The 22,103-nt window shown below is 40.1% G+C and overlaps 1 protein-coding gene across 1 annotated transcript in view; it reads right to left on the reverse strand.

Moving 5' to 3' along the window:
* AGMO (alkylglycerol monooxygenase) overlaps positions 1-22,103 on the reverse strand; it is a 112,093-nt gene that overhangs the window by 67,518 nt on the left and 22,472 nt on the right. Inside the window, exon 4 of the mRNA XM_072412955.1 lies at positions 1,545-1,648. Within this exon, the coding sequence (XP_072269056.1) occupies positions 1,545-1,648 (104 nt within the window). The remainder of the gene's footprint in view (positions 1-1,544; positions 1,649-22,103) is intronic.

The following is a 22,103-nucleotide window of genomic DNA, read 5'->3' on the forward strand; positions in this document are numbered from 1 at the left end:
AAACTGTCACAGGCCATAAGACATGCCGATCGCTCCAGTGCTGCCCCTCCGTGCCGCTCAGATATTTGTCTTGGCACACGAGAGGGAACAGGTGGAATTAAGTAGAGCTCAGCTTGTTTATGCTTTTGCTTAAAGAGTTATGCTGTGCTAAGCGATCTGTGCCCCAGGGGGGGAAATTACTTTTAAAAATAGAAAAATATTTTGCAGTCAGATAAGGTGATGCTTCAAGGGCTTAGCCATGGTATAGAACTCATGTACAGCATATTAAAAAGTCTCTTCCAAACGTGATACCTAGGATCACTCGACAACATGATTTCAGAACCTTCCCACCACCTTGGGGTGTTCTGGTAACCTTGAATTGCTTTGCATGCCATATAGCAGGAAAGCTAAAAACATGGATTTGAGATAATACATTTAGGAAGGGTTTTTACCAATGCAGAACTTTTGAAGTATGTGGGACAAGGTATGAATTAGTGTCATGGCTCAATTTAGGGGTTAGGTTTGTGTTGGAGCCTGGGAATAGGGGTTTAGTTTACAGTACACTAGGCATTTGACCTGATTTATTAAATCTCTAGAAGAATGGAGAAGATAAATGATTGAAGGAGAACATTGATGATCCAACAAACCTGGAATGGATCTGCTCTAAGATTGAAAACCTTTGCCAACTCATGGCAAATACATTGCACGGTTTTTGGATCTAGTGATTATAGAAGGGGGTTTCCTGAAGACCTGAAAGTTATTTTAAGGATCCTGATGTAAAAAAGGTTGAGAAACCCGCACTTTATGGAAAAAAAGTGCATACCCCTTCCTATCTCACTTACATAAGAAGAAATTCCATTCCAAAACCATGGATATTAATCATATGACTCATCATGTTGCAGTTATACCAGCAACCACTCTTCTGGGAAAACCAGATTTTGGAGTGTGTCTGTGGGTCTTTGAACCCATTAGCCATTTAATGAGGTCTTGTACAGATGTTGGATGGGAAGATGAAGCTTCCAGTCAACCTTTCAATTAATTCCAAATATCTTTAATAGGGTTGTCGATTAAGCTCCATACAGGCCACTTGAGTTCCATTACACCAAATTTATCCCACCTATGTCTTGATGGAGCTGGCCATTTACACAGTTATGCTGGAACAGATATGGGTCTTTACCATACTGCTACCACAACATTGGAAGAACAAAATTATCTAAAATGTCTTTGTATTCTGTAGCATTAACAGGACCTTTTACCAGGAACACCCAATTTAAATATAATGTAGAAGTGTCCACAAATTTTTAGCTATAGTAGGTAGGTGGGATGGAAAACTTGTTTTGATGGGCTTTCAAAAGTAAAAAATTGCCCCAAGTTTATAATGTTTGAATCATTTAGAATCCATTGACAGGTGCACTTGACCTGCAGTTTATGTCTTTTTGACTGAATTTAATTGGATTTAAATGAATTTTTCATTGTAGCCTGTAGTAAATGAAAGTTTGCATATGTCCCAAATCAGTTTGAAACACCCATTGCATTTCCTATTTCTATCAACCATCATTACTTACCCAGGAAAAGTATTTCTGAAGGACGGACTGTCGCAGAGCTGTGGTAAGGTTGTAGTCCTCCGAGCTGTGATGAGTCTGATGGCCGGCCCACATAATGTTTACCTCTGTGGAGATGGGATAAAAACATGAATAAGTAACACAAACCAAGTGCAAAGCCACCCTGTACATCATAAACATAGTGCTACATGTGTATAGAATTCTTCTTGAAGTGAGGAAGAAATTAGAAAAGACAAGTATCAACCAGCTTAGGTGAACATTATGGTTTTGCTTGCCCCATTTACACCCCAATTGCCTCAAGGTAATGTTCCTTGTGTTCTAAATGCAATTGGTTGCACAGACATGCATATAAAATGCACTTTCTGTGTGTAGATGTTTTACTATTTATATGAAACCAGCACTGTACTAAACCCATATAATACAGGTAAAACAACTCTATAAAGAAACTCTACACTAAACACCAACAATTGAACTATTAAAGTGAATATATAGAATCAATACTGTGCCTAAAAATGATTTTTCTATCAATGTTTAGATTCATTGCCATGTTAGTGTTTGATGATGACAAATGTAGGTGTTGAGGTTGTGGTGGTGTGACTGCTTCATCTCATGAACAATGACCATGGTTGAAATGTTACATATTGCATCCCACCCGTGGTAACCCATAGGAAATGAATGAAGGTGACAGTGAGTTATTACAATAAAATATACAACTGCAAGTTCATTAAAGACAAGCACAATGGTTGCTGTGGCCACCTGGAACTACTCGTCTGAGCGTAGGCTAAGGGAGAAGCAGCAGACTGATGACTTTATCCCGATACTCACTTAGCTTATCCTCTCTGTTATCACATCTCTCATCCATGGCGTACACCTGAATGGCCCCTGGTGTTCCATCCAACCCTCCACTCTCCCTCTAACGGTACAAGAAGTGGATACCGACTCATATTTAGATACTTGCATTTTTAAATAAATGTTATTTTTTATTAAAATAGATAAAACTCTATGATTAAATGTTTTTGCATACCTGTTTAGCCTTGAGCCAAGACCTGGCCCTAAACAATTTTTAAATGTAACCCTCAAATCCTAAACGATAATCAATACATATTTTTTCAGTAAGTATTGGCATTAATCTTGATAATGGTTTGGCCCAACATCCCATAGACATGAATGGGACTGGACTGTAGGATCACTCTTTTATATAAGTCTATTGAAAGGTAACATGCAGCTGTGGGCATCTCGGCGGTGGATTTTTATTGACAAACTGTTGAGGGCCATTGAAGGAAAGAGTGGCTCAATTTTGCATATTAAAGAGGCCAGGGTGAGACACCAGGGAGTTCCAATCAGTTCTCTAAAACTGGATACTGTGAAACAACTATCAAATAAGGGTCCCGGCCAATACATTATTAGTACAAATTTCCCTGCCCAGTACCCAAACTGCAGCACCCATTTTATTAAAGCTCTCCAAGGCGGGAGAAGATAGACAATCATAGGAGGACCTAGGTGATCCAGAAAATCTGGAATAAATTTCTTAAAATTTATTTGCTATTAGTTTGCAATGTCTTTAATTCTGAACCAGATCCAATTCAGGTTGCTGGATCATCCAATTGCACCCATGATAGTCTATCTTCTCCAGTCTTAAAGAGCTTTAATAAACCCAACCTATTGTAACAGATTGCAAAATGGAGAAGGTAAAGTGTAATTAGGAACAATGGTATACAAGACTTCACACAGCTGAATGAGATTGTTGTATGCCTTGGCCTATTCACACCCCCATCTGTTGTACATATTACATATCAAGCCTTAAAAAATGTCAAAGTCATCTTCCTAATGATGTAATAACCACAAATCCATGAGTGTTCTAGCAGCAAGCAAAGCTGTCACATAGACCGAGGACCAATGCTGACTAAACCACATTAGCAGTCTCTCACAAGGTTAAACTTCCAGCTGCGATTTGAGGCCGGCACGAAAATAGAAGCAGCTGCACCGCTATAGTAGATGAAGCAATCGGAACGTGTGATTTCTGCCATGGCAAAAAAAAAGCAGCACAACTGTGAGAAGATACAAACATGATGCAATGAAAGACAGAACAGAAGCGGTTGCAGAGTAGGGGAAAACTCATCATTCTATAGCGAGTGCCCAGGAAGGGATTAAAAGCCACTTTATGTATGGGACAGCAGCCAAGGGGAGCAAATTCTAACACTTGGGCCTGAAATAGACTTTGATTTTTAGGATTGTGCAAAATGGAAAAATAAACATACTTGTAATAAGAGGCCCAGCCAAAGACCAACATGGTTAATGTAATAATAACTTGTAACTTTATACAAAGCTGTACAATAGACATAAGGTGAGAGGGCGGCTTGGAGCTTTGCATAGCTAATATATTTTTTACACTTTCGATGGAATGAGTATTAGAATCCCTTGTCTTTAGTCTGTGTTGTATTACAGAAGACATTTCTTTAAAGCTGGGATTATTAATATAATACAAATGCCATTTATATACTTACTTAAATCTTGGTCTGTTGTATATATCTCAGATCTGTGCAGCAATCCACGATAAAACATTTCCATTATGTATGAACTTCCTGTAATAAGGACCAATCATTGCTGCTGTCTTTCCTTACACAGAGTGAGTGGTCTTGTATCCGCCCCCCTTTTAATTTCCTATAGGGACCAGTAGTTGGTGGACCTGCTGGACCCCACTGGCAGCACAGTGATGATCTTCTTTCTACTATTTCAGGGTTATAAATGGGTTTGTGGAGACATTTTGCAGTTTACTTTTATTTTTCTGTCTCAGAGATGCAATAGGGGAAAATCTGTACAAGGTGAGAATAATTTTTATCAGACTAGGTGTCCTCATAGAAAGATTTCCCCTCTCCTCCAGTCCTGACAGCAACCCTTCATTTTGGATTTGCAATGTTACATAACAATCGTAACAATTGTCCACATGCTAACCTCGTACAATTGTACAGCATGGAGGTATCCAAGACCAAGCAGTTCAACCCAATACAAACCGAGAAGACCGTCAAGGTTATATTCTTTGTAATATTGTCTGTGCTATGTGCAACACAAGAAAGCCTAGTGAAATGAATGGTTTTGATTTTCCCCTAAACTTACAGCTTGGTTCTTGATATTGATTTTTGATTCCCCACCATCTTCCAAGTATTTTGTCATTGGTTCCAATGTGGACTAAGACAGCCAAGCCCCTTCTAGTAATCTGTTTGCTTAGTCTACCATATATCATGGTTTGGAACGTGGTAAATGACCAATAGCCTAGTCAATAGTAGTAAAATCTAAAACTTCAGGTTCAGAATTTGCTACCTTTACATATTAAGTCCACCTTAGTTATACTGAGGTCTCAGGAACACAGAAATGAACTTCTTAGAGTCGTTACCTCTCACTTTAATGACATCCCTAACCAGTACAGTGACCCCATAGACTAAATCTAACTAATCCAAAGTTCTAATTGTATGCATAGAGAGAGAAACCAGGACCTGACACAAGTCAAACCTGGAAAAGAAGGGACTTGTCTCAAGTCCTGGTTTCTCTCTTTCTCTGCAATCAATATTATGGTGTTTTGACTATGATTGGGGAATCCATGGTATATTTGTATGTACCATTTGTTTTGTTTTAAATTTGACTGGAATATAGCTGTAATTAGTCCATGGTTTCCTTTGCATTTTAGAAGCTTGCTCTGTGTTGAAGCTTATCTCCAGACAAATCTTTTGCTTATTTGATGCGGCAAGATATACTTACCTAAGGCTATGTACATACGTTACAAAAATTGTCGTTGGAAAGGATCTTTCACAATCCTTTTCAACGACTAACGACTGCACGGTGCATGAACGAGTGATGTACATACAGCACCGCGCTGCACTCTCTCCCCTTCACTTCTATTATGATCGTTCGTCGTCCATGGAACAGTCAGGATGGATGATGGACGACGAGCACTGTACACACACCAGATTCTCATCTGATATCAGCCCTGAGCCAATTATCGGACGAGAACCACTGCACGTGTGTACCCAGCCTAAGTTCACCATTTAGGTTTCTTTTTCTTGGCATAGGGAACTACTAATCCATTGCTGAAAATGTGATGGTTTGCCCCTACTGTCCCCTTGCTGTGGAGTCACTTCTGTTGCTTCTTCTTCTAGATCTGTAGAGGACCCCACCACTGGACAACAAAAGGAAGCAGCCCACCCATTGTAAACAGAGGAAGTCAGAAGACTTGTAGCATTACATGGTGGCTGCTTTTGGTGAGTATTTTATTTTTCACTGCCAGCAATCACTTGGAGGGGATTGGAAGCTGAGTGATTATTATCCCAAGGATTAGCTTCAAAACAAGCCCACAACCACATAAAAAATTAAAAAATTACCCATTCCTGCTTCTAGATTGGGAATTTTTTCCATTGTATTTTTAGCATGTGTGAAGACCTTCCCAGCACAATAAGTAAAATGCATGGCTTAGCAAAATACTTGGCATTAGTATGAAAGCACAATGGACCACCCATGTATTGAAAGTGTAATTCCTTTCTTTTGTTTTTCAGCTGCGAGTGAGTGCAAGGCCGGAGGAGAGCATCACCTGCAATGGTTAGGCGAGAATACCCCAAGGGAGCCATAAATAATGATTTCAACAATTGGAAATAGTCATGACTGAACATTCAACTTTCTGGATGTGTGTTGAACAAAGATCGAGCCCGTTCCATGAGGAAAATGGAATTATGGCTTTCAATGATCATTATAAATATGTATAGTTTGGCTTTAATTTACCCCTTCTCTTGCTCCTCAAGAGAAGGGGTAATCCTCCCCAAAATCTTCCATGTTGCATGGTGACACTTCCCCAGGGGACACAACTCATCCATTTTATTCAGTATATTGCTTGATATTATGAGTAATATTCAGCCCTCATATTTTTAATTGGCAAACCCATTGGATGAGGAACATTGAGAGCTAAAGTCTGCACCTACCTGGGACTATTTCCCACAACTGATGGTGATATCTAAGGGATAAAATATGTTCAAAGTGTTTCATAAATTGATTTTCCCAGAATATTTAGATATATTAGGTTATTGTAAAGGCATCAAAAGCCTGTGGTTTCTAAGTCAACTATGAGTTCTTCATCATATTAAAGTGTGCATGATGAAAACAATAGGTCATCTGTCCAAAAGGTAAAGGTAAATAATATATGAAATGGATGGTGTAATGAGAGAATGATCCAATGCACACTAGGACATTTTAAAAAGCTAAAATAAAAATGATGGGTTATGGACTGATCTAATAAAAACCCTAATTTAAATTCCATTGAAATGTTGTGGAACTAAAATATGCAGTTCATCCAATGAAAGGAAAAAACATAATTTCAGTGGCAAATACTAATTATTCAAAATCCTCTATAGGTAATTGTGATGATCTCCCTACTAGCAGGTAGTGCGGGATCACCCAGGGCATGGACCTAAGCAACACCGGGTCTTTGCCAGAGCACCCTGCAAGGGGTGATGGGCCGGTAATTCTAGTGACTACTGGGCTTTTGGCTGCAAGGATTTGGCCACCAGAGTCACTGCACTAGAGGATGGACCAGTAGAGGTAGGCTTCTGTACTGTGTCACATCATCGATAAACACTAGTGTCCAAGTGCCATGGCAGCCATGCACGCCCAAGCCATCACACTGCCTCCACCAGGTTTTACAGATGATGTGCTATGCTTTGGATCATGAATTGTTCCATGCCTTCTCCATACTTTTTTCTTTCTGGTAAAGGTTGATGTTGGTTTCATCTGTCCAAAGAATGTTTTTCCAGAACTGTGCTGGCTTTTTTATATGTTTTTGAGCAAAGTCCTTTCTATTCTTGAGGCTTATGAGTGTCTTGCACCTTGCAGTGCACCCTCTGTATTTACTTCCATGCTGTCTTCTCTTTATGGTAGACTTGGATATCGATACGCCTACTTCCTGGATAGTGTTGTTCACTTGGTTGGCTGTTGTGGAGGGGTTTCTCTTTACCATGGAAATGATTCTGCCATCATCCACCACTGTTGTCTTCCATGGACGTCCAGGTCTTTTGGCGTTGCTGAGTTTTTTTCTGTTTTTGCAGCTAAAGGATGGCTTGTTTCACCTGCATGGAGAGCTCCGCATGTTGTCTGTTCACAGCAAAATCTTCCACATACAAGCACCAACCCCCCAACCCCCTCTCAAATCAACTCCAGGCCACTTATCTGCTTAATTGTTAATGACATAACGAAGGAATTGCCCACACCAGCCCATGAAATAGCCTTTGAGTCAATTGTCCAAATATTTTTGAGCCCTGAAATGAAGTGATTGTGTAATAAAGGTTTTAGTTCCTCACATTTTATGCAATCTTTTTGTTCAACCCACTGAATTAAAGCTGAAAGTCTGCAGCTCAACTGCATCTGAGTTGTTTCATTTAAAATGAGTCGTGGTAATGTACAGAACCAAAATTTGAAAATAATTGTCTTTATTATGGACCTTACTGCATATGAAAATACCCTGATCCTTGCCCCACCCAACTTCCAATGGATCCTTTAGGGTCATCTGGATATTTATTGCAAACTACTTTAAAAATCAGTTTTCACTGAATGCAATTTGTGCTTTTTATTCTTTATATGCTTAGTTGAGTTCTGTGACAGATTCACTTGAACACTTTTCACCATACCATTAATAGGGAGGTAATTATATATTTGTAAGTAATAGGGAACACTGCAAATGCAAATAGGGTATTCTTTCAGCTTTCATATCATTTTTCAGCGTAAAAAAAAAGAAAACTGAACAGCAGCAGGTGGGATAGTTTTATGATTTTCTTCATCTGCCCCAGCGCATTCCATCTGAATTCCAGATGACAGACTGCTCCTGGAGAGGGATCTGAGCTGTGAGGTCATGTGACCCTGAACCAGCGCCTCTCTGACCCACGACTGCCAACCCCCATACTTCCCTCCACACACATATATATATATAATTGCTACTATTGTAATAGGATTATAATATTATAATACAAACAAAATGATAATAAAACAAACTAATAATATAAAATATAAATATTAAAGTCATTTATATGCACACCTAAAACACCCCATGGGTAAATATTTATTATTTTAATTTGAAACTAAACATGAAAAAATTTTAAGCAGGTAGGTTCAAGATTTCAGAAGGGACAGGTGAGGTCTCTTCTGCAATAAAAATACTTTTACCTGCCTGATTGCCATCTTTTATTCGACGTATGTGCAGCTCAGTGTACGATCCCAATGTTGCTTGCTGCTGGGAATGGATGAAGTCCTATGCACATGTGCGGGAGCTAAGTCATTTCAGCCTGGCCAATTAAGACGGTTTAACATCTTGAACCTGGATTAGGATTGGGTGAAGATGCCAGAGCTCGTAGCAGAGCAAGGACAGGTGAATTTAGGTAAAAGTTGCAATCATGCAAGTGTTTTTTTTTTGTTGCAGATGAGACATTCCCTGTCTGTATGACTACATAACACAACTTTACCCCGCTTGGTTTTCTCCATCCGACATAACTTTTTTTTCCTGGTCTGAGATTACCAATAATGAAGCCTGTAGGCATTTCATGGGGAAATTTATTTGTATCTAGTATTTATATAGCACAGACATATTACGCAGTGCTGTACAAAGTCCATAGTCATGTCACTAGCTGTCCCTCATAGGAGCTCACAATCCAATGTCCCTACCATAGTCATATGTCATTACCGCAGTCTAAGATCAATTTGGGGAAGCCAATTTATCTATCTGCATTTTTTTGGAATGTTGGAGGAAACCCACACCAACACAGGGAGAACCTGCAAACTCCATGCAGATAGTTTCCTGGCTGGGATCCGAACCTGGGACCTAGTGCTGCAAAGGCCAGAGTGCTAACGACCGAGCCTACATATTGTAGCACTTCAGTAGGTCACAAATTAAGAGGCGCAGCAAAGGAACTGATCCTTGCCAGACCCACCACCAGGATTTGCATGATTTCCGTCCCCTCTGGACCTGCAGCCTAATCCAGAAAGTTGATGATGACCCTAGATGATCTCTGAACATGACAGTGATCTTATTTTGCAAAGAAACACAGAAAAAGCCAGGTATTTAATGTTACACTTGTACCGTGCAGATCTGATTTTAGTCTCCTTCAAGCTAAAATTATTCCTGACATATTTAAAAACATTATTCTCAGTATAGAATGTGAATATTCATCTATTAAAGACATATTTCTCATGCTAGAATGCTAAAACATATGCCACCTTTGAGCATGCTCCCAGGAATTTGTATGTCATGATTTGAATTTATTTCCCCTTTATAATCGTTCTCTGCCTTTCCGGGGCACAAAGCTACACAAGAACGCACTTGGCTAACTGCAGGCAAGTGGAGCCACCAGCTGCTTTTGCATTCTGTGCACTGCGTGACGGCATTCTTCTACTTCCAGCTCCACAGGTATTGCACGGCCTGTCTGAGGCTCAGTGGGTGCACACCTGACAGTAGTCTGACATATGATGCATGATGGGGCTTTGTGTGCTCACCCTCCCACCCACAATGACAGATTAGAAAGGTCTGGTGAGGTTGGGGTCTGGGATGTTTAGGAATTTTTACAAAATCAAAGCAAGGATCAGAAAGGAGGACGCTGAACTGCAAAAAGCTGAATATATTATTTAATTAAATACAGTCATGGTCAAAAATATTGGCACCCTTGCATTTATGTCAGAAAATGCACCACTTCTCCTAGAAAATTACAATTACAAATGCTTAGGTATCGTCATGTTTATTTATTTTGTTGGCACTGGAAGAACACAAAAAAGCGGAGAAAAACAAATTGGAGACATTCCATACAAAACATCCAAAATGGCCTGGACCTTCATCTTAATAATTGGTATCACACCCTTTGCAAGAAATAACTGATGCTAATGGCTTTCTGTAATGATCAATAAGTCTTTTACATCGCTCTACTTTTGGACCTCTCTTCCTTTGTCAGCTGTCTCTCAGATTTGAAGGGTCCTTTCTCTGAATTGCTGTTTTTAGATCTCTCCACAGCTGCTCAATGGGATTTAGATCTGAACTCATTGCTGGCCACTTCAGAACTCTTTAGCATGTTGTCCTAAACCATTTCTGGGTGCCTTTGAAGTATGGTTTGGGTCATTGTCGTGCTGTAAGACCAATGATCACCAGCCAAGACCCAGCTTATTGACACTGCTCTTTACATTGAACCCCAGAATTCTTTGGTAGTCTTCAGATTTTATAATATCATGCAAACAGTCAGGACTACCAGGGCCTGAAGCACTGCAATAGCGCCAACATCAGATGAGGACAAGGGGTACTTCAGTACCGGTCCCCGATCAAAAGAGCTTGACTTTTGCAATGTTTTGCATTTTTTGGATATAGGAAAGGGGTCCCAGGAAGCTTACCCAATACAGCACAACTAACTCTGTGACCTCACTTTTCTGTGCTTGCACTATAGCTTGCAGCAGCGGTGACCGTGCACATGTAGCATGCGCATGTGTGCATTTAGCGAATGGGGGAGGCAGTGAGCAGCTCAGACCCGGTTACTGCAATATGCTGGCAAATGCAAGTGCTGGTGCTTCAAGAAGCAGAAAAACAGTGCAGGCGGGTGAACAGCTGCCAAGGTGCTGCAAATGGGAGCCACGCATTTACACCATGGGTTTGAACCGACCCTAAATGGGAAATGTCCAAATTGTGTAGCAAGGTGAGAGGTTGGGCTTTCAGACATTGGTGAATAAAGCCAAGAACCGCTCAGACATCAACATTTACACCACTGTGTCATCTGATTGTTTCCTGAACAAAGATGACCCCGTCCTTCTGGCTGAAAGCATCATTAGGGAAGTCCTGCGATCTCTGTAAGTGGAAAATAATACCTGGAAGTGTTATTTCTTAGCAGGCATGGACTTAACACAGCGATAGATTCACTTTAATGACTTCTTTTTTATTTCAAGGAATGCATAACTGGATTAAAGAGCGATCTCTAACAACCGCCAGAAGCCCAACCTTTATGGAAAGGGATTGTGGAAAATAAGACATTTCCTTGAAAAGACGGCCCCGTACCAGGATATGCAATATGGCTGTCTAGTATCCCATGTCGGCATTACTGAACACAAATTTTATTTAGAAAATATCCCGCAGGAGTTTGCTGGCACTCACTGACTGTACTGACTTTTCTGCAGAGCTTGCTAACAGCAGATCACGTTACACTGTCAATATTGAAATACATCCACACTCGCTGCATGAACTCTGGGACGGAGCGGCGGTAAAAGCAAGAGAGTCAGAAATATCGCTGAAAAGGCATCCAAAGAAAAAAATTAGATTTATTCCAGGTCGCGGAGTTGATGCTGCACTTGTGACAGGGTGCTGATGAGCGGGAAGATACAGTAATCCCATTCAAGATGGAGGCCATGAAAAGCCGCAGGTAAAGGGCAATGGATGTGACGCACTGGTAGGATTCACCGCATTCATCAAGATATTGACAAAGGAACAGTTGTAAATCTGGGATTCCTGCGCGCCTGCTCTACTATATGAGGAGCACAGAGGGAGTAAAGCTGCATTGCAACATTTGAAAAAATATAAAGAACGTCAAATCAATAAAACTTATCTATTTTGATCAATTTTTGGGCAGAATTACTTTTTTTTTGGCGATCAGTTAACCATTCAATGTCTTGATCAATCAGATATAACGGTGGAAACGATTTAATTGACCTTCATGGATCACGTGGATGATGGTACATAGAATAATTGTAGTTGATCAGAAATATTTATTTGAATCAATCATAAAATCACATGCCAAGCAATAGCCAAAAGTTGTGCAGACTTTAGGTCTGATTTATTAAAGCTCCCCAAGACTGAGAATAGACATTAAAGGGGGTACCTGGGTGATCCAGCAAACCTGGAAGTAATTTCTTAAAAAAAAGATTTTCAATCTTGGTCCAGATCCTTTCCAGGTTTGCTGGATTACCCAGGTTCTCCCATGATACTCTATCTTCTTTAGTTTTAGGTAGCTTTTAATAAATAAGGCCCGTTGTGCCACTTCCCTGCCTCCTGCATGCAGGCACTGGGTGACCACAATCTTCAATGCTCACTATCTTCTTGCACCACTAAGCAGCTCCTTCTCCACCTCAATTTCCAGCAGAACTCTTTTTTTTTTTTTTAAAATCCTTAGTAAACTAAAGAGATGTTTTATCCTAATATTTGTCTATTTTTTTTTTTATAATGGTTTTTACCCATGTGTTGCCCACCCCTAGTCTGTGATTGGACAGTGAAGGAGAAGCAGAAGACTGATGAGCTCCTCTATCTGTCACTCCAGTCTCTTCTCTCATCAGCATGCTCCATGGTAGTACGGCAGCACAGCCAAATGTCAATTTGAGCTCTGATGTACAAGGACTGCATGAGTCTGATACTAGATCCAATTAAGGAACTTACGCTTACATAATATATTACTAAATACAAATGTGCAATCTGATTGGAGATCATATGTCATTCGTTAGCACTGCAGCACAACAGATTGGCTCCTTGCACTTCTTTTTGCACTTTTGACCCGAGCTCTGCTGTATATTGGATTGCAAGCGTTTGATACCAAGTAGCACTTAGGTAATGGCACTTCTTGTAATTTAGGCTCTAAAAAAGACAAATAGTCATGTGATCTCTCCACCAGCCTTAAAAGTGTTGCTTATGTGCAGTACAATACTTTTGCTTATCTTTTGCAAATCAAATTCATATGAGAAAAAAATAATAATAAAACAACAATGCTGTCAGAAATTTCCCTAGGGGAACAGATCCACTCATAGTTTGTCTGCGGGCATTCCCGATAATGAAAATACGATGAGGCAACAGGATGCCCAATCACATGAGCTGAGATCAGCCATTCTCAAACTGTGGAATCCTGGGGTCACTCCAGGGGTTTCTGGAGCTGTGGCTGATTGGTCTTCCTTTAGATGGTGCCTGCATAGTCCCCAAACCAGCACCTCTTAGCAGAGCCAATAGCATGGCAGCAATGACCTTTCCAGGTGTCCAAAGGTGGCATCTGGACAAATGCAAGGGGCATTTTCCCCCATGAACCAAAATGAATTGCGTTTTGCAGGGGTTCCCCAATATTTGGTATTAATTTCAAGGCTCCCTCTGCCTTCAAAAGGCAGAGAAAGGTTGTTTTAGATTGGAGCGCCTATCATACTAAACACAACTGAAGCAATTGGCTTGTATATTGTATATAAAAAAAAATCCTAGGATATATTTCTCTGTCCGACAATCTCCTGCAATTCAGTGCGTCTTGTTTGTTTCCTCCAATGGTGTTACAGCAAGGGAGATCAAGCAAATAGTGGTCAGTTCTCTGCTCTGCAGTCTGCGGCATCCTCAGTTTCCCCTTAGCTGTGAATGGTCTCTCGGCATCCCCTGCTCTTTTACTGAAGGGGATTTGGAGTTTATGCTGCAGCCAATGAGCAGAATAGTTCCTGATCTCAATCCTGCCCGGCCTTTAGCTGCTAGGACTTTATAGCCTCCCAATCACCAGTTGCCTGTTGTAGCGTTGAGCTGGGCTGACTTGCTGATGCTGCCTGTTTCCTGACCTAACTGTATGCGGCCTGGACCGACCTTTTGCCTGTGACCCCGACTCTGCTTTTTCTTTACCCTTGGATACCTCGTCTGTTGGGCTGACCTCTGGCTCTGTATTCTGGACTTGTCTCTGCTGGAATCTTGGCACTGCATTATCTGTGGGCTCCTGGTCCTCTATCAGTCCTTCTCTAGATGTCATCCCTTGTGTACAAAAGTCATGGGGACAATTGTGCTGGGACAGGCCATCTAGCCTCCTGAGGCTGAGCGGGAGCTTATTATAGGAGAAGAGTGTGCCATTAGATTAGGGCAATGATATATGGCGATGTTGGACCAAGGCCTTACATCCATTATTCACATGCATGCCAACCCAATGCATCAATGACAATGATACGGTAATTATTGTGGGCTGGAAATTTCTTTTTGGAAACTTCTGGTTGTAGTACAGTTTTTAGGATGAACGGGTGATCTGCTGCTTGAACCATTTCCACTGACTTTCAACCCTATTAGCAAATGCTTGTCAAGGCATTCAACTGGGGCCCAGTTGACAATCACTTTCAATTGTAGCCTTTAGGAGCTATTCAGATCTTTACTTTAGCAGCTGATATATACAATGTATAAATATATATTAGAACACATTTTATTTTTTTAGTTTGGATAATCCAAGTCGTGCCGTGAAAGTTTCTCTCTATGGTCCATACACAGCCAACATTGTACATTTAATTTTGAGATAATTAATTCCCGGCTGTGAGAATTCTCCTCACACCATCTATAACTTCTCCGCAACATTTACAGCTTTGGAATTTCTTTTCTACAACTTTAATATCAGATGGACCTTCAAAAACATCAACATATAAAAACAATTAAAATGTCAAACACTATAAAAAGTTATCTTGGACTTACGAGGAGCTGGCCAGGGTGCTGATTTACAAATTACAGATTTTAATATTTTAATTAGCTAATTACTGCCCATCATGGGAATAACATGACATTTAAGGGCAGCTCAGTGGGCGCAGTGGCTGGCACTCACGTCTTTGCAGCGCTGGGTCACAGGTTTTAATCCCGGCCAGGAAAAAATTTGCGCGGATTGTGTCTGCTAGGTTAATTGGCTTTCCTCCAAAAATTGGGCTTGGACTGTGATAATGACATGTGACTATGATAAGGACATTATATTGTGAGCTCCTATGGGGGACAGTTAGGGACATGACTATAGAATTGCACAGAGCTGCGTGATATGTCGGAGCTATATAAATGCAATACAGTTATGAAATAATTACAATTTAGGGTATATTTATGACCAATTTGTAGAGTGAAAGTGCTCAAATATATATTCATTCTTTGTGAAAAAAGTAACATTAGTGCATCCTTAGTGGCAACTGTGACAGTCCAATGTTCTTTAGTTGAGTGTGTGCTTTGCTGTTGGGTGAACAGCATACTATGGATATCAGAGATGGGTGAACATATCAGCATTTGGCTCATAGGTCCAGCAAAAGATCTTTGGATCTGAATGTCTCTTTGGATGAACATTCTTTGGAACTTGGTGAATGTTCTTGGAAGAATGTCAAATGTTCAGAACGTTCTTCCAACTTCAAAGAGTGTTTGCTCATCTCTAATAAATCCAAAGACCTTTATATAAGGACAATTGACAGAGAAAATCAATGCCATTTATTTTGTCCTAGATTATCACGCTTGAGCCTCAAATCCCAAATGCAGCATATACAATCTTCACAGCAATGGCTCTGGTGGGGCAGCTCATGTCATGAGGACTTTGGATGAGGGAGAATGCCTCTGGCAGTCTTGCGAAAATTTCCTTGAACTTCCAATGGTCCTGTGAAAATGGTTCAGCTGCAATCATTGAGAAGATGCCCAGCTTAGGGGAACCTCCTGACATTGTAATACAGTGTTACAGATACAAATGTATCATTTGAAAGAGATACTTTTAATATTTTTAATATTTTTAATATTACAAAGGTTCTCATGTGCTGGGCATCCTCTCAATGATTGCAGCTGTGGCTGCATTCATTGAGAAGAGTGTGCGATCCCTGGGGCACTAGAGGTTAGGGCCTCTCGTGCCCGGGGATTGCAGAGGATTGCCAGGGCTGCATGATGCAGCCCTGGAAATCCTCCTGTTCGGCGAGAGTTCTTTCTCTCGGCGAATCAGAAGACCATTCTTACTTACATTTTCGGTAAGCGAGAACGGCCCAATTCGTTGCGAGATAAAACTTATATTTAAATATATAAATATTCTTGCTCATCCCTAATGGGGACCCCAACTTAGGGTTCCAGATTGGACTCCAACAAACACTTATAGAAAGTAGCACCAAAGTCAAAAAATCTACAATTTATTGTCCAACAGCAACAAATTCAACCAACATGTTTTGAGGGCCAAACTGGCCAGTACAGGCAGTGGTAACTTTAAAAGCTTTTTGTATAATATACCTAAATCAGTGTAGCAGCAAACTAATCTACCAAGTGATGGCCATTTTCTAAGAAACATCTTCTCCTGGCTGGCTATTTCCTCTGCAATAGGTGGCCAACACACCAATAAAATCCCAAACATGCACACAAAGCAAACCAACTTCCCAAGCAGCAGCAAGGTTTGTTTAGGATTTCACCAAGGAGCGTTCACATGATGATGTCTTAACGTACCCTTACCAAATCGCCGGCAACCCCTTAGGAACCATATCATGGAAACTGTGGACAAAATCTCATGAGAAAGGAAGATGGTTTTGTATAAAACCTTTCACTGAGACCTTTTTATGCAGCTGTTTCATTTTGACTTCCACCTAAATATCATAAAATATCAATAAACTCAATATTTAGGAAGGTTATATGAATATTATGGTATATAAGAATACTATGGTCGCTCTCAAAAGAACATTGCAATATTCATACATTAAAATATTTATAAATGTACAAATTCCACATTGGTAATCAGTCACTGGGTCAGTAAATTACTGATGGTGAATTATTAACTTCTGGCCTTCGACAAATATGTAGATGACCCATGAAACAACATTGGTGATAGTAAAGGGTCACTCACTCACAAAATAGATATTTCAGTGCTTGGTAAGTTCTAGAAATGAAACTACAGGAACATTTTTTATTGTTCTGTATATTTTCATTGATGAGATCTCTGCACTGGGATTTAGGTCTGTACAACTACTGTATGAGGGGCCACCACCATCCCTGTTCCGGGGTCTGCATACCTTCTGTGCCCAATATAATACATTTCTACCATCCCTGTTGATTTTTTTCAATATTTTATACTATGGAGAATGAAACAGGAGCACCCCCAGGTTTGCAAGACAAAAGCCATGAATTAAGGACAGGGGATCTTACAGTTGGAGATATTGAAGACATAAAAGTAGCCGGGGACTTACTGATTTACACTGTCAAGACTCACTTAACTAAGATATCATTTTTGGGTAGATTGACCTTATATATCTTTAAACAAATACAAAAAATCTGAGGAATTACCTCTGCAACTGGGACTTATAAGGCCAATGAATATTTATTACATATTAATTCAAACTAAAATTGTATTAACATAACTTAAACAGACATCAATTAAATAAATACATTAAATAAACATTAATGAATATTAAATAAATACTTTTAAAAATGTGAAGCAAATATTAGCAAACATTCCTGTCTTAGTAACCTCAACAAAAATGTTACCCTGTTGGTTCAACGCATTTGCAGAGTGTATCCGCTTCTTCAGGAACAGAAATTCTGAAATATTCTATTCTTTCTTTGTAATTTCTTTGTAATGTGTAATTATACATCTACACAAAAAAAATAAAATAAAATAAATTAAGTTGCTGCAAATAATTAATGGCATAACACATGGCCCACAAGTTTATGGTGTTCTGGCCACCATGTCCTGGGCTTCACCAACTTTTGTCCAATGTGACAAAGAGATGATCATATCATGCTGCTATATCTCTTTTCACTGTCCAATCCCAGACTGGAGAAAGTGAAAGTGTTGCTTAAAGGGAAACTAAAGTCCCACATTGCAAAATACAGGATCAGGCAGGTGGTTATTATAGAAAGGGACAGGCGAAGTCTCTTCTGCAATAATCCGTCTTGATCTGCCTGATTGCACCGAAGAACTGTCATGGAAACTCTGCTTCCCTTGTGCATGCCAAGAATTATATAACTTCCATCCACCTGCATGAGAGTTACGTCATCCCTGTACAACCAATCAAGATGACCGAAGATCACAAGAAGGACAGAAGGAAGATGGCGGTGCCATGCGATGAAATGTGGGATAGGTGAGTCACGTGGGTTTAGTTCCATTCAGTTCTCAGAATTGGACAGAAATACAAATCCTTGAGTGTGCAGGTGAAACACATATCATATATGATGGAATTTAGCTTTAAAGTGGAACAAAGTTTAAAGGTTTTTTTTTTTTTACAAGCTTTTGGGGAGAGTTTAAAGTGCCGCCTGGTCTTTGTCCCCGCCGATCCAGATCCCCATAGGAGAAGGCACACAGGCATCAGAGCTTACCCTCATTATGGCTCGCTCATTATGTAACAAGAAAGACATTGAAAGGATATTCCACTTTAAATCTACTTAGCCCTTTTATGTACAGTAACTTTATGTCCCTGGCCCGTCGCTCTCTAACAAAGCATTACTCATGGAGCACAGTCAGGCCACTGTACAGGAACGCAGACTCACGTATGACTTTCTGCAGTGAATTCTCCTTTCCATTAGACTCGTATTTATGAGACGGTGTATAGAATTATGCAACGCCAATTTTAAATACTGCTGTACGTTCGTCTGTTTAATTTAGCTCAATTGGGAGCCGTTTAACAAGTGAGCATAAAATATATTTGTTATGAGGTGAATATGAGTACTTTGCAGCTCTGGTGAAACAAGTTTATTTAGGTAATGATTCGTGCATACTGCGGTAATAAATTGGGGCGTAAGTAAAGTGCCGTTTTTCGCGGGGCGCGTTAGATGTGGAAGGAAGCCGTCTCTGCTTTCCTTGGAAGTGAACTTAAGTGGGATTATAGAGCCGCTTTGTCTGGTACAGTCGCAGAATTCGCCCTATAGACGTCGTGCACGTTTGGCCCGATGTATAGCAAGCTGGGGACTTGAACCTGAATTTTAATGGACGACGATAACTTTTTGGTAAAGTTGGTCATTAAAGAGACCCTGTTGCAAGATCATTTATTTCAACAAAAACCTTCCCATTGGATTAAATTTGGATTTTGTGCATGAAACCCATAAAACCTTTGCTTGTGTAGACATCCAAAAGCCCTGCTATACATTGCTACTAGGGGCTAGATGTGATGACAGCAGCCTGCGCAAACTTAGAGTTGCCATTCAAGTGAGACTCATTGGGTCTTATTTATTAAAGCTCTCCAAGGCTGGAGAGGATACACTTTCATTAGTGAAGCTTTAATTTAATTTATTAGCTTTAATAAATCAGACCCATTGGATTCTAGAATAGAATGATGGAGCACTACAAACTTAAATCTGACCTCAAGCCTTCCCTTCATTAAGCTTCCCCTTTACTCAATGCACAGTTGTACCGGTTCTTCTCCTGGACTGAAATTACACTCATTTGTCCCCACTCCATTGCAACACTCTGGTCACCTTCTAGATGTAAATCTTCAGCCATCTTGATTGGTAAGGCTGATGGAAATGATGGAAGTCCTGGACTTGGTTTTCCCATGAGATGCCAGAATACGCCACATATTTCGGTTTTTACACTGAGCTGCGCATGTACACTTCAACAGACTTGGAAAACAATAATTGCAATCAGGTGGGTAAGTATCTTTTATTGCAGAAGGAACATCACCTGTCCCTTCTAGAATAAAAACTCTGCCTGCTTGCTATTATTGTGGAACCATAGTTCCACTTTAACATATGCTTTAGACCGGGTTCACACTTAGCCACTTTTATTGCACATTACATCCCTTAGTGTGCCACACATCTCAAGTTAACCCAATGCACATACTTTTCAGCTCACCACAATTGCCAAAAATGGTGCATGTTCATATTTGGATATCTTTGTGCATTGCCAGACCATTTGTTTAAATTGGCATCCTTAAAACAACATGCATTATAAAGTAATAAATAAAAAGCACAAAATACAAAAAACAGCTGGAAAGAAAATTCTCTCCTGGACAATGGGCGGGAAATGTTTGCATTGTGCATGTGGCATCATTTGGCACCAGATGCAGCGAATGGAACACTACAGAATATGGGCTCTACATCTGTCAGGACAGAGCAGCGGGAAACAGAATTCTTTGTTTAATGTTTATTATTTGGGGGCTCACTGGCTGCCGCCAAAGCTAAGAGTAAAACTCTTCTTATCCTTCATAATTCTGCAGGAAATAAAAAGGGGTCCTGCTTGTGAAATGGAACCATTGGCTAATTCCGGACAAGTTTGTTCAGCATCTTCTGCCGACATAAAGTCAAAGTGTTTTCTGAGAACCGGGGCTGCGCTGCTTTGTTTTGGCTTTTGTGATGTTATTGCTGGGTCCCCCCGGCCGTCCCCATTTGCACATTACCAAAAATAAAAAGAATTACATCCTATCCTGTTTAGATTTCTCCTCTCCAATCCAGGCTGCCAGAGAAGGTTCAGTCAGAGAAAGATTTATGGCCGTCCCAGCAGCAAGGTCACCGCCGATCATTCACCAGAGGACCACTTCCTAGAAAATAGTAACATCCATCCACAACTCAATAGGGTAGAAGATTTGGCTCGGGGATCATGAGTTTTTTTTTTGTTAACAAGAGCTACAAATGTTCTCTAGGTCCCGTCAAGGTTATTTATCAATCATGTTAGGTACGGTAGCCCAAAGTTCTGCAACTGGAGATGTTTGTCAGTTGTAGTAACAGCTGTGGAAAATTAGAATCCTGAAGACTTCCAAACAGGGGCACCGGGCACAAAAAGACAAAAAGTCATAATATATCCCCCCTCCCATTGTATGATACTTCCCGACCTCCTAGATTGTAAGCTCCTTGGGTCAGGGTCCTCTCCTCCTCCTGTGTCACTGTCTTTATCTGTCTGTTATTTGTAACTCCTATTTATTGTACAGTGCTACGTAATATGCTGGTGCTATATAAATCCTGTTTATTAATAATAATAATAATAATAATAAAAATACCAATATTAAGAGGGAACTTGTGCTGTATTTTAAAAATTCTACAATGAAAAAATAAGGCAAATTTTTACATGAAGCGAACTTGTATAAAACATATTATGTGCAAAATAACTCATGCAACGATATTACCAATATAAATATAAACATAGACGTTTTTTTTTATTATTATTATTAATAATAATAAACAGGATTTATAAAGCGCCAACATATTACGTAGCTCTGTACATTTAATAGGGGTTGCAAATGACAGACTAATACAGACAGTGACACAGAAGGAGGAGAGGACGCTGCCCTGAAGAGCTTACAATCTAGGAGGTGGGGGAAGTATCACACAATAGGAGGGGGATATGGAATGGTGGGAAGTAGCGAGGGTTTAGGAGACAGAAGAAGATGGGTAGGTGAGGTTGAAAAATTTTGCAGAAAGTAGGAGCAAGCCAAATAGGAAGAGGAAGACCATTCCAGAGAGTCCGGCCAGCTCTACAAATGTCTTGGAGCCCTGCGTGTAATGAGATTATGAGTGAGGAAGTCAATAGTAGGTCATTGGAGGAGCGGAGAGAGCGGCTAGGATGAGTATAGGGTGAGGCGAGTATTTTTCTATGATACAAAATTAATGACAAAAAAGAAAAAGGCACACACACAATACAAGTATATTAAAAACATTTTGAACTGAACAGCCGCATGGGATACAGTGAAGTAATACCATGTGAGATTTGTTGGATCCCCCAGGTTCACCCATGATAGTCTATGTTCTCCAGTCTTGGAGAGCTTTAATAATCAGATCCATTGTAACAAAATGTGCAATGGGGAAGGTACGTGGCTCAGGATTATCCATCCCTCTATCTATCTATCTATCTATCTATCTATCTATCTATCTATCTATCTATCATCTATCTATCTATC

This window comes from Pyxicephalus adspersus, chromosome 5 (genome assembly GCF_032062135.1).
Source record: "Pyxicephalus adspersus chromosome 5, UCB_Pads_2.0, whole genome shotgun sequence".
Lineage (NCBI taxonomy): Eukaryota > Metazoa > Chordata > Amphibia > Anura > Pyxicephalidae > Pyxicephalus > Pyxicephalus adspersus.